The following is a 14,415-nucleotide window of genomic DNA, read 5'->3' on the forward strand; positions in this document are numbered from 1 at the left end:
TAAATTGGACTACCTCCACAGACACCGAGGCCCAATGTGATAAGCATTGATCGTGGTGTTCGCCTCATATCACTAATAGATGTTCCTCGGCCCTGTGTCGTTGTTTCCAAATGATCTCCCTGGTTATGACACTAAAGGGCCAGTCCACTACAAATCCACTGCGATAAATCCTAACCCCGCTTTCCACTATTGGCCGACACAGGCACCATCCGTCATGGAGGTGCAGCTCAACTCTATAATACCCCTCATACCCTCTGGAATGATTCCAGTTTCTTAAAATAGTGGCAGGGAATTGGAAGAACGTACGGCACGCTAAGAGAACCGAAGGGGAAGACAAGAGCGGCAGGAATGAAATGACTGCAGTAGCGCGGGCAAAGAGGGCTCCTATTAGGGCAGTGGAGGGAGAAATATTGGCCAGTGCAGCCCCGTACCATTTGTCCTCGTCAGGATCTTAAATAGAATCGGGATCAATTATTCATAGGGTCTATAACTGGCAATAAATGTTAGCTGAGACAGTGCTGCCTAGGCCAAGGGAGAGGCAGAAAGCGAGGTTAGAAGCAGTTATAGAAGGCCAAGTTTAAAAATCAGGACAAAACAGCTGAATAACCGATGATGCGACATTTAAAAGCCCTTTTGGCTTGTCTGAGGAGCCACTTTCCGGCAAGATAATCGCAACAGAACAACATAAAGTCAGCTCAGTGAGAAGAATACAGCTTGGGGCTAACAGTACCATATACGCCACAAAACTAGTCATCAGCTGCGGGAGCGATGCATCGCACAAGGTTAAGGTGTCGTCTTTTGTGATTCAATTATTGCCTTGCATTTTTACGGCATCTTAGTCTTAAAATAGGCAGAATAAAGGTTTTATTGTCAGATTAGTACAAACCAGGAAGTCCCTTAAGATGGAAATCTCTTTCCATGATGCAGATTTGTAAAAAGTAAAAATGCAATCTGTCTTCAAGAGGGAAAAACAACTTTTATAATGCTTGTTTATTAAAGTAAAGATTTTTATTTTCATAAAAGTCTGTTAAGTCAGTCGCAGAATAAGGTAACACAATGGTGATACACTTGCAGTATTACAGACTGGGTGTCTGTGGCGACTTTCGCGGAAACAACCAAGCAGCGCCCAGTTAGTGACGTGCTTTCCATCAGCCAGCAGTGGTTGGTCTGCCACAAAGTGTAGGCGGAGCTAAGCGGCTGCTTTTCCGCTCTTTGCAAGTGTTGCGAGTAAACAGTAATCTACTATGGCTGAACAAACAAAGAAAAGATGGATGACTACAGATACAACTTCAAAAATAAGTGAAAATCCAAAGAAAAAGAAATAAACTCGACGCTCAGATGAAGCAAACAGTCTGAAAAGGAAAGCGACCGTCAGCCAGGAAAATCAAGAGTTACAACCGGAGCCAACCGTGGACGTCACACATGCAGCATTGTCTGGATATCTGGGAAGTGTGCTCCCGCAATTACCGTGTATCACCATATGTGCCGCCAAAGAGAACGAAACAAAGATCTTTGAGGTTACGACCTTAAAACAGACGGAATAAATGCAATCTTGTCAGATAAGTACAAACCAGCAAGTCCCTTATGATTGAAATCTCTTTCCATGGTGTAAAAGTAAAAATGAAGCTTTGTCAGGTCCGTCATCGAGAAGAGAAAACCAGGAAGTCAGGGAAATCTAAACACTGATTGGCTTTTGCAACACAGCATCAAGCAGATTTGTCGCTCAGGTCGAAATTTTTGATTTGGAACGGATTGTGAGCTGAACTTGCATGCAGATATCTGTTTATATACATTTTTTTCCTGCATGCAACCAAAGCTGATGCTATATAGCAAAGTTTCAGGAGCAGGACTGCACCACAACCGCATCTCTTCCGGCTTTCCCATAAACTCAAATCTAACCCCTCCCTCCCCTGCTCTTTTTCTGTTGTTTTCTGTTCTCCTATCTGTAGGGCCCTGAGGGGGCCTGTCGTACCCGGGTGCTACGGCTGATCCCCAGTTAAAGATTTTAAGACATATATATACATTTACAATGTTGGATGTCCAGACTAAACGTGGGTGAATTTTCAAATCTGTAGGTAAAAGTATGTTGGAGAAGAAAGTGGGCTTCTAGGGGCGGGGTTTCTTAAAGGGACTGGGCTGACTGAGTCGTTTCAGGCAGAAGTGGAGCCTTTTGTAAACAACATTGTGTACTGTTTTTTTATCTTCTTAATTAAAACAATGCAATGTCTGTCTCCTATAAATAACGCTTATATACCACTCATTTGTTTTCACACCAATTACGTTGTGACAGGAAGTGTAGTTGCTCCCTGGATGTGTTCACAAGGACGTTTGTTGGAGTTGCTTTTTGCACCACATATGGGAAGTGGGTGGTGTTAATGGTGGTACAAAAGGTAGATCCTACTGTGTCCTACTGTAACAATTCATATCCGAAAAATCTGGGACTCAAACAAAGAGGATAGTCCACGACACAAGAACCAGTTAGTAAGTTTTTATGGCAGACACAGCAATGCCTGGATTCGCCGCACGTTCCGTCTCCGACGCCGCTTCAAGCACGCATCAAGCTGAAGGGAGAAGATCGTTCCAAACAGGAAGTCAGACATGAAAAACAGCATAAAGCAGCCGGTCATTTCAAAATAAAACGCCATGTACAGTCTCCCGTTTTATATCCTATTACCATGTATCCTATCACCTTCTAGATCTAACATTTTACTTGAGATTAATTCCCTTGACGCTGTCACACGAAAGCCGTTCAGCGTTCAGATTTCCTGACTTCCTCGAATGCATCAGATCCGATTGCCGTTCAACAAACGAGCATTTTAAAAGTTTACTTCTCCTCTTGAGGACAGACCTGACAAAGCTTTACTTCTTACAAATCTGCATTATGATGTTGAAATTTCAGCGAAGGTAAGACCCGTTATCATAAGAAAACGGTTTCCCTTTCTGTAACAATGCAGCACTCGGTAAAGAAAGTCTTGACGGAAAGTCGATTATCGCTTACCGCCCGGCACATTCACCTAGAGGCCATATCGTCTCAGACTGTAGCCGATGGGATCCAAGATTGGGACCTCTGGGAAGTGTGCTCCCGCAATTACCGTTTATCGCCACAGGTGCCGCCAAAGAGCATGAAACTTATTCTTCAAGATTATAACTTTAAATATGCTTTTAGGTATAAAATGTTTTTAAAAATATATAAAATACTGTAAGCCTAAACCCTATTTTTCCACAGATATCTGTTGTTTACCGCTAAGAATAATTATTCCTACGTAATAGCAACCCCGAGAATACACTTGATGTTTTGTGTGTTTTATCTTCTCTGTTTTTCATTCCATAATAAATGTAGTCTGCATCATTAAACTGATAACTAACTCACAGCTCATGCTTTAAATAACCCGACTTGCATCGTCTAAGCTCATGAGTAAATATGGAGCAGTGCAGACTGAATACCAGTTTGAGTTTGAAATCTCTGCTCAAAACCTCCATCAGAATGTCCCTCGCATATCCATGCTGGCGCAGCGACACAAGCCGGAGGCGTGAATTATCACACAGAGACAGTTCTGGTGATAATTGACTGAAGGAATGCCAGGCACTTACTGATGAACATGGAAACACTCCACTGTGCATCTCCAAATGGCTTTAGCGAGCTAATGGCGGTGTGGGAAAAATGAGCTCACATAAGGCAGGGGAGGTAATGTAGCTTCCAGCTCAGCTCATTTTCTCCAAACGAAAGAGATAATCTGGACCCCCCGAAGGCCTGCGAGATTGAAAGCTTCACAAGCGGAAAGGCCAAATAACTAAGAGAAATTAGATGTGAACCTAGGCCAAAGTTTTCTCATTCCACTCCCACGGCTCACATCAGAGGCAGTGACGTGAAGTGGAAGTCTACCCCTTTGTGTTTTCTTTATCCTCTTCCTTGTTTCATCCATTTTTTTGTGTCACTCCTATCTTCTGTATTTTAACACTCATTCCTGTTTCCCTCTCGCTTTGTACCCACTTTTTCTCTGCGTTAGTGTGTGCGGTGGGGGGCGCAAACAGAAATGCAGAATGTTTGTGACAACTGGAGCACTTTCCATCTCTACCCAGATGGACTGGCAACCGACTGTCTCATCACAACGGGCTTTCATTCCCACCAGCAGCTCCTCTTCTCCCCACTCCAAAACGTGTGCAAGCAGAGTGCTGGAAGGGGTTTGAAAGCCTGACAAAGACAGAATGAAACCAATGTATTGTTAAGAATTTGTTTTGGATTGTTATGAAATGCACAAAAACATAATACATGCATTAGTTGTTTCTCAGGTTGATGTAACCCCGTAACAAACCTGAGGTTGTTTTTGCAAACATTATACAACGGGCATAGACAGGAGTATGTAATTGTTATGTGTTACTGTAGAACACGCACAGGCAAAGGAAATGTTTAAGGAAATTATTTCTGGACACTGTCCTCTAACAGCGTTGAAATCTGGTGACATATAAAGAGCATGAAAGTTTGTCTGAAGTGGCGGCAGGGGTTGATGGTTGAGTCAGACAACCAGGGGCCTTTCCTTCAGGGGACCATGGTTCGATTTTGCTGTGAATCAAATTGCAGATGTTCACCTCTCCTACAGCCCCCCTCCAGTGAACATCAAGTGTTTAACCTTGTAAACATCTCCATGTGGTGTTCTTCATGTGCTACAAGACATATCAGGGACAACATCAGCAGTCATCTCCATGGCTGGGCCTGTCTGCTTTTAAACTGCAGTGTACCAAGGACAGGCTGAACAACACGTTTTCAGATTGGCAGGTTTGAGACGTCAAAAACCTAAGGAGCCAATCCCGTTAATGGACGGGGTGACACTATGCATATCATTATGTGTAACCTATGGCAACCACGTGATGCGCGAGCCAGCTGTAACAGTCATCGTAATTTTTGCTAACTCACTACTGACTGCTAACGTTAACGTTACTACTGCTAATTATTACATTTCAAGCTAGCTAAGTTGCCACTAAGTGATGGCAGAGACGTCTCTTGTTTTCGTGACGGAGGGGCGGTTGTATATTTGCATAGTGGGCGGGGCCAATGCAGATTTAGGAATTTTTAATGAGGGAGAAAGAGGAGATGCCTTGGGAGGATGTTTTCAAGGTAATTCAACGTAATTTGCAGAAAAAACATATCAGACACAATTTATTATTTCAAGCAGAGCATTTTATATGTCTTAAAACATGACTGGAGCTGCTCTTTAATATGTAAGTTATGGAACAGACATGAAACATATTCAGTTACAGCTTCCTGTGTTGGTCTGAAGCAGACGTTCAATGACTGTAGTGATTGTTTTTGTTACGTCCCCTCTCTCCGTTCCTCCTCCACTCTGCTACTCGGGAACAGATCGGCTGCAGGAGCCGGATATGTCAACAGAGCTGGCAATCATGAGGTCACACCCCCTTTTTATAGCATCAAATAGATAATTAAATGTAAACTTGTCAGAAAAATGAACACTTGGACATAAATCAGCATGATAAGAACTAACTATAATGACAGAAACCATGTTTGAGAAAAAAATATTTGACGTGTATTTTGATTTTAAAGTTTGACTCATGTCCCATCTGTTAACATGGAGGAGGCGGGCTTTATGAGCTATACTGCAGCCAGTCAGCAGGGGGCGATAGAGATGTTTTGGCTGCCCATTTAGGGGGCTGTTATGTCGGCCATATTTTTTTGCAAGCTATGATAAAATCTGAAACGTTTGAAAATGCCGCTGGATGTTGCTTATTTATTTTTGCTAATAGACCGCTTTATTGTGAATGTCTACCTGGACGTTGAATATTCATTTTAGCTAACTTGACTGCAAGTGCCAAACTGATAGAGCGGTACCTATTGTCATATTTTGATTGTACTGTACTACAACCATGAACGAAGATCCACATTAAGGTCACATGATATAACCAGAGCCAACTCCATTCACTGTAGGAGACCATGAATAGTGAATAAAGTTTCTTCATTAGGAATAGGCAACTGCAAAACTAAATCTCAAGCTACCTGATGTGCAGAAACACGTCTGGGAAATGTGGTAGTGGCACTTGATGTGTTAAAATGAGGTTCGTGTGGGAAAGGAAGAAGCCTTTCTAAAGTGTGATATACACAGTGAAAACACAGTTTGCTAAGGTTTACAGAGTGCTAATTTCACTGTGCTGCCACTCTAATTAGCAAAAATGATCTTGCAAAGTAAAATGTGACATGGTTTTGAAAGTAGCCTCCTGAAAGCTGCTGTTGTACCCTTAAATATTGCATTGTTACGCGAAAACACTGACTTTAAGATGCAGTAAGAGGCTCCAAAAAGACCCTTTTGTCTTATTATAACAATGTGAGCCACAGAGTCAAAACAAACATACCTGTGCAGCTCATTTGAATCTTAATCCCCCGACAAACAGACAATAAGTGCTTTTCCATCCACCTTTTATTGAAGTGTGCATCGAAAAATATGTGTGCAAATAAAGGGCAGAGACTTAAAAGGAAATTTTACAGTCGGCTGAGGTGGAAAAGTCGGTGCATGGATAAAAGCAAAATGTGACAAGTGCAATGGAAACAGACTGAGCGAATAAATGTTGACGTACGTGAAGCTTGTGATTCAAACATCCTCTGAAGCCTCGGCTCCACTGAAGAGACCAAAAAACCTCTGCGTGGAGTGACGATGAGACTGCAACCTTCTGCAAAGAAATACATGACACCAGCGTTTAATAGACATGTTGGGATGCAAAGTAACACACACAGTAAATAACCAGTTATAGAACATTTTGCAAATGTCTCTCTGCTATATAAGAAACAAGAATAACATATCTTTAAGGGGCATGGGAGGCGTCTGTAACACTAACACAAAAACACAGGAGAGAGTACCGGGCAAAGTCATCTTTCCCCTCCATCTCCTTTCTTCGCCGCGCCCGACCCTACAATGCAGAATGTGAATCTGGACACCCTTTCCCGGGCTGATCCCTCAGGACCCACAGCTTCACATAGGAAGCCCCATGCATTATGCATCACCATCCAAGCCTATTTCGGAGCAGAGAAGCAAAAAATAGAGAGAAACACAGAGAGGGCTCCTGCAATCAGTCCCACAGTTGCTCGTGTTTCTGTGGAAAACGAGGTCTCGTTCCGACCGTACGGAATTACCAAGAGGGAAACATGAAATATTTAGCATTGTCATCCCCTTCCTCCTCTCTCTGTTTTCCAGCTCAAACTTCTTGAGGGGGAAAAAAAAGTCAAGAAAAAGAGTGAGAGCTGGGCCACAGTGGGCTCGCTCCCTATCATTATCTGGATGCTTCCTTTCTGCCGGTGGATGGGGTAGGAAGCGTCACGTGGATTTGGCGGAGGTCAGGATGGGAAGATTTCCCCTCAGGGGACGGGATGACACACGCAGAGGTGGAACATGGGATTTGATTTATGCTCCCTGGAAGTGGTGGGGAGAATGGGCTCGGGCGTCTGGCTGGTATAGGTTGGATCAAAGCAGATGTGTGGGAGAGTGATGATGGTCGAACGCTGCGAGGCATTTAGCATGCATAAATGGACAAACAACCACAGGGGGAAGCGTACATGCATACATTCATGACAGGATAGAAATGCCCAGGATACAGGGCTCTTTTTTTCTTCTCCTACCTGGGTGTTTGTATAACGCAGCATGCACCTACTCACAGGGTGACCTTGACCTTGAATATGCCTCCACAGGTACCCGCCTCCGAGAATATGTCTGTGGCACTTGAATGGGCCTTGTCTATTTGCATCAAGGCTGTCCGAAGTGCAGACCTATTATTTTCTGCTCTCCAACTCTAAGTGAATGAATTGAAATCATAAAAATGTAGCACTCACCTTCCGTTTGTCCTCAGTTTGAATTCGTTCATAAGAAGGTTTATGAGAATGAAAATGTAATCCTCCGCGCATGTGTAGGCATGCATTCCTCCTGTAAGTGCAGTGACCTCAAACATGGCTTCTTTTCATCTCGCACTGACGCATGTAGCACCACTGCTGAGCTTCCCCCCCCCCCAGAAAGGCGGATAAAAGCAAAAATCATTCAATTGTGTGGGAACACTTGGGCCCTTTTCAATTCTCTCTGGGACATCAAAGCACACAGCAAGACGCTGCACTATTAGAGTCCACGGGTGGGATGAAAACATATGACAGATATATCTACACTGTGCTGAAATCCATGACGAAGGTTTCATAACAGAGAGCAGACTTCTCTCAGTCATTTGTCTCCGCGGAGGATTGTGATTAATCTAACCTTTGATGTATTGAAACAACAGGGAGGATGAGATGGTGGGGGCGCTGGGGAAGCTGCATGTGGATGTAAAGACTTAGTAATGTGCTGCTTTGAAAGGCACGCAAATGAAGCAAATTGAATTGAATCACACAGGATATTGAAACTGCATAGATGTGAGAGTGACACAGCGTGAAAGCACAATGCACAGCAGGCTGAGATGGAGGGATGAAAACCTCAGAGGGAGAAAAACGAAGAGTCGAAAAAGGAAATAGAAGCGCAGGACGGCTTCACGGCCCTTCCACTGAAGTGTGTACGCACGATTACTGTTGTGATACGCGCTGTAGAAATGCTGGAAGGGATTGAATCGCAGCCAACACATTCGGCACACAGAAGCACGATCAGACGACGTGTGTGTGTGCCGCAGAGGTTACGGGGTGCAGGAAGTGCCATTAGGTGTGAATTAGGCAGAATTAAAAATGAATCCGCTGTCATGCATTATTAAAACTAACCTAATTGCATTTGCATGTGTTTACAAGAAGCTGCACACGATGAAAGCATGCAAGAAAGCAGGCGGATACAGCCCCTCTTATTTATAGGATTACCTTTCATTTACTAAATCATAAAAAGATCCTGATTCTTCTTCTTAACCACTTACCGCCTCTCTCTAACCTCTCCTCACACCTTACAAACTCATTCCAATTCACCTGAAAAAAGCAACAAAACAGAGGGAACAGACTTCCACCAAACCGGCCCTCGGTTCACAGATGGCTCGGTGTCGTCCTAACTTTGATCACAGTGTAACATGTGGTTCTGTTTTGCACAAAGCACAGAATGTTGCGGCTTCTTTTCATGAGGAGCTTTGAGGTGTACGTGTGTGTGCAGCAACATTGCCCCTGTGTGGTGAAATGAACTCAATGTTCATCCAACCCTGAAGCTGAGTTCAGGTGCAGAATGAGGAAAGCAGTCGGGTTTGTTTTGTTGCATTCATGACCATCATGTGCATGTAATGGCCACAAATCGCAAGACATGAATACACATTTAAGCTGTATCATTTGTAGGTGTTTATCCTCTCATTGGGTGAAAAAGGATTCCTTGTTACTATGCAGATTTGTTTTAGAATTACTTTATTTGATTATTTAGATTTAATCCAATCAAAATGTCTTTATAACACACATTAAAAACAACAAAAGTAGAACAAAGTGCTGCACGATCCAACATAAAAACAACACAATCAAACACCAATTTAAAGACAACAGGAGAATAAAATAGTAAAAAGCGTTAACACAAGTAGGAAAGGGAAAGGAATAAAAAAAGGCCTCAGGCAGAGCAGGATTGGGACACAGCAGTGGTCTGAGAGATCAGTTGGAGCGAGCCCATTTAATGATTTATAAGTTAATAATTAAATGTGCTCATGTTTACGTTTACCAGTTAAAAGAGGAGCAGCAGCGTCCTGAACCAGCTGCATGTGAGACAGAGAGGCTTGGCTAACGCTAGAGTAAAAATGCAAACACTGAAAAATACACACATCCAGCAGACACAGATCAACATTAGAATTACTAAATACACAGAGGCTACAGTCCTTGATGCTGCAGCTTTGGGTTCAACTAACTCTGCGGGTTTGTCACGACCAATGATTCCTTTCACTTGACATGCGTTTTTTCTGATGTATATTTTTGGCTGACCTCCGGGGTCAGCCCTACAAATGGGTCAATATGTGACTCACTGACTGACTGACTGACGTAGAGAGAGAGAGAGTCGCGACAATGGCGGATCATGGAGCATTTTGGTCCTCCACTGACGTGACTCTCTGTCTATACGGCTCTGGATACTTTGTTTGTGGAGTAGGCGGGGCTGCTCCTCCGCTGCTTGTCCGCTGTCCTCACCTACGTCCGCAGTGCGCACCTGCTTTCAAAAAAGTTGTCATCGGCCTCGTAAGGCCTTGTAACACATTGACCTGATGCGGTCAGCCATATACTATTCTTGTTAACTGTGCAGCTTTAATTCTCATTCGCACCGCTACAGATCAGTATTTGGTACTACATGTGTCCCACATAGTGTGTACATTGTTTGATAAACTGTGAATTTAAACCACACTGATCGCAGACAAGCTTAGTCATTGTTAATACACCTTAACAATGAGGTAAACTGAGGTAAAGGAGCGCAGTAAGACATTTTAATCTTACCATTGCCTGTGTGTGAGAGATAAGTGTTACTGTAGATTTGAGCATATTATCAGATATGATAAACCATAACAGACAACCGCCTGCCTTGACCTTTGACCCTCCACATAGTATCTCATCGACACGAGATCAAATAAGTGTCACTGTCAGATAGAGCTCTGAAGTGCTGCGGTTGTGTAACTGTATCATGACCGTAGCATTTTGTAAGCGCTTCAGCTCCTCTGAAAGAGATCCAGAGAGCAAACTGTATTGATTAGAGCTGCTGTTAAGAGACAGCCTCTGTCGATGTCTGAGATAAAGAACAGTTAGGGGGATTTGGGACTTTAAGATCAATTTTACTTAAACTGTGGTCTAAAGGTAAGATAAAAAGCAGCCAGAACTTTTCATTAACAGGTACTAAGTAGGTGAGACATCTGAAGCATGAAACATAGGTTGAACTCAGTGTGTGCACACATACTCACACTGTTGACATTTCTGCAAAATAAACTATTGTACATCGGCCTGGTAAATACTGCTGCAGCGTCACTGAGCTGCATTTAACGAAACAAAATATCTTCCTCTAAACGTTCCTTAACATGAATCAAGAGGTAATCTTTCAGCTGCACGAGAAACGAACTCCATGCACGGACAGCACTCGTCTCTGTTCCTGCTCTCATTCCAGCACACCATAATGGTTAATTGCTGAAGCTGCCGTGCTTAGAGGAAATGGGATCTGAAAATAAAGTCTTTAAGTGCATCCAAGTGAGTGTGCGCACACTTAAAGCACTGACACAGAAGCATGTGCACGCTCCTGCAGGGATTATAATATAGCTTTTATCGAATGCAACATTTTCTAACATGTTTAGAGAAGAAGAGTGTTTGCAAGGCACAATGTAAACCTGAACTTTCCATCACCTATGCACACTGTCCTGAGGGAATTATCAGGCGGACCCTGGCCTTTGGTCCACACACACACACGCACGCACACACGCATGCACAGTTTACACAGAGTATATAAAGGGTTGGGCCCTTTAACTGTCTCTCTCAGAGCAACAAACAAAGCTAAGGCAAACTCCTACCTACACTCACATACCGCTTAGAAAAATGCCTGCAGACTACAATGGACGTTGGGAGATGGTGAGCAACGACAACTTCGAGGAGGTCATGAAGGCCCTCGGTGAGTTTCCCTCTTATCGCCTGTTTCATGCATGAAGGCATAGAAAGAGAGACCGTGGCGTGTAACCCTCAGTAATAAAACAGGAGTCAATTAAAGGGTTGCATTTCAAGATGCAGCCGAGGAGGAAGGGAAGGTCTGGGCAGGAAATCTGGGATGAGTGTGACGGAACGACAGAGAGAGAGAGAAAAAAAAAGGAACGTTGTGGCACTGCTTCATTTCCTCATTGAGCTGCTGTCAGGTTAAGTTAACCTCCACCCTGTGAGCGTCTGCCGTCTGTTACCACGCCAAATAAATATTGATTCACTCCTTTTTGCATTTTCATTCTCCGGATCTAGAGAAAAGGAAGACAGATTCGGTTTCTGGATCTGGCAGCGAGCCAGCTCGTCACTTAGACTAAAAAAACGGGAGCGAGATAGAGTTTGATACAGAGAACAGCGCTGCGCTCTCCGTCTTTCATCGCATCATTGATCAGGCCCCAAAAACACTTTCATTATTCACGACTCTATCTGCAATTCATAAAACAACCCCGGTACACTCGGCTCACTCTAAATCCGGGAAATCCTGAATGCCTTCACCTCATTTCCATCGAGCGGAGAGGGAAATGACATCCTTATGGAAATGGGTCAAAAATATTATTTAGATGGGTAAATATAGGGGCCTCATCTGTAAGAGTGATGGGAAGAAATTGAATTTTCACTTTAAGGCAAATGGGATATGAAAATCTAAACGGTCGGGGGTGGGTGGTTCTCTTCAGCGGGGCCCGGTGCTGAACGGGGAGGAGAAACTCATTTAGGGCAATTCTGACTGGGAGCAAGGTCATTTTTAAAGGGTAAATGAGACTGTCAGAATCCCCAGTGGGAGAGGAATCATAATAAGTGTCCTGTGGTGTCATGTGTGTCTGTGGATGTGTGCTTTTGGTGTCTCTGCACGCATAAGGGTTTCTCAGTAAAAGTCAAACTACTAACTAGGATGGGAAAATTCCTCGCAACGGGATAAAACTCCTGCTAAGACTCAGACGCTGATATTAACCCATTCTTTCTTGTGTACGCAGACATTGACTTTGCCACCAGGAAGATAGCCAGCCACCTGCATCAGACGAAGGTGATCGTCCAGAACGGAGACAAGTTTGAAACAAAAACCCTGAGCACCTTCAGAAACTACGAGGTCAACTTCAACATAGGAGAGGAGTTTGAAGAGCACACAAAGGGCCTGGACAACCGGAAAGTCAAGGTGGGGCAGTTTTCCTGTATTTTACACTGAGCTGACCAATGAAGGTCCTCCAAATTACCATGTTGCTTCTGTTTGCGGTGTTTTTAGACGCTGGTGGTCTGGGACGGGGACAAGCTGGTGTGTGTTCAGAAGGGGGAGAAAGAAAACCGTGGCTGGAAACACTGGATCGAGGGAGACCAGCTGCACCTGGTGAGGAACAGAGTGACACGTTGGCAAAATGTTGACCTAGCTAGAGTCGTAAAAGTTTGGGCACATCAACCAGGAAATTATATTCCACACGTTAAACAGAAGTAAAGACAATAACTTCCATGATGAAATCTGTCCACACTCTTGATTAGATCAGACAAATTTGCCTCATCTAAAGGCAATAACCATAAAAAAGATAATGAACCACTATCTAAAACATGTAGATGTAGTCTCTGACCGATTATGTAATAAAAGAGACATTAATTGCATCATGTTGGACTCGCAGTCTAAAGGTGTGCGTCTTCTCTTTCAGGAAATCACTGTGCTCGACAAAGTCTGCCACCAAGTATTCAAGAAGGCCTAAGAAGTGAACGAACTGCACCAAACTGTCTGTTGTGTTGCTGTCTATTTATAATGTAACTGTGAAGACCTGTAATAAACTCATTTAACACCACTTTTCTTTTTGATTTGTGTTTTCTTCCAATTAAAATGTGTCCATAAATATAGTGAAATTGGTTTTTTTTACGTATATTAAGTTTCCGTCAAGTAATGGCACGATAATGATCCACTTTTATCACACATTTCCATTTTAAAGCTCCTGTGAGGAACTTTCAGTTTGTGTTGATTTTGGCGCCCCCTGTGGACAAAGCCGTACCTCTCATCTCTTTGCTGATTTTGTCCTGTACATGCTTAAGTGTTGGTTTTTAACAAAAAAATCTCACCCTGCTTTCTTTAACAGCCATATGCATCAGTCACTTTAAATTTCTGCCCTGAAAAATGTAAACAAAGACAGGGTGCAGTTAATCGCTTCATCTGACGCCTAGTCGGGACCTTCATATCCCAAAAAAATGTATGCCAATTGTTTTGTTAAGACATACAGGCTGCAGGCGTATGGTGAATATATTATACATTAATATTAATTTGGAAAAGTTAAACTTATAGTTTTCTTTTATAAGATAATCTTTCTTTAATGTAACTTTTAAAACAAAAAGCTTTGCACTGCAAAAAAATCTAATTTTCAACATCAAATTCTCTGTACCATTTACATATGACAAAATACAATTTAAAGCAGTTTCCATAGTTTCTATTTGTAAAGTAAATTTTCCGGGATGAAAACTGGTGTGGCCTGCGTTTTTTTTTTACAGTGTAGCGGGAGAGCTCGCAGCAGGTACACCGTGTTCTGCTTCTCTGCCGGATCTTGAGCTGCTCCCACAGGAAGCGCTGGAGGATCCACGTCGCCAAAAGAAGCTGCGTCAAGTCAAACAGCGGCAGTGAGATTTTAACCGGAAAAGGAGGGCTGTTGTGTTCAAAATAAAAGTGTTGACGCTCCAGCTGCAAATTGTACAAATTAGAGGAAATATTAGCACAAAAACAGCTGTTATTTGATATTGGTAAGCACAAAAGAAACTTCTGAGGCCCTTTATAAAACAAAATATGTATAGAT

The 14,415-nt window shown here is 43.0% G+C and overlaps 1 protein-coding gene across 1 annotated transcript; it reads left to right on the forward strand.

Annotated features, from left to right (window-relative positions):
* Window positions 1-11,482: 11,482 nt before the first annotated feature.
* Window positions 11,483-13,335, forward strand: LOC138604649 (retinol-binding protein 2-like). Its single transcript, XM_069676606.1, has 4 exons — window positions 11,483-11,555; window positions 12,607-12,785; window positions 12,873-12,974; window positions 13,285-13,335. Exons 1-4 carry the CDS (start codon window positions 11,483-11,485, stop codon window positions 13,333-13,335), a joined length of 405 nt encoding a protein of 134 aa, XP_069532707.1.
* The last annotated feature ends 1,080 nt before the right edge of the window (window positions 13,336-14,415 follow it).

The sequence above is a fragment of the Semicossyphus pulcher genome, unplaced genomic scaffold (genome assembly GCF_022749685.1).
Source record: "Semicossyphus pulcher isolate SPU_LCO1_2020_fin unplaced genomic scaffold, fSemPul1.0.p SCAF_26, whole genome shotgun sequence".
In the NCBI taxonomy this organism is placed as follows: Eukaryota; Metazoa; Chordata; class Actinopteri; order Labriformes; family Labridae; genus Semicossyphus; species Semicossyphus pulcher.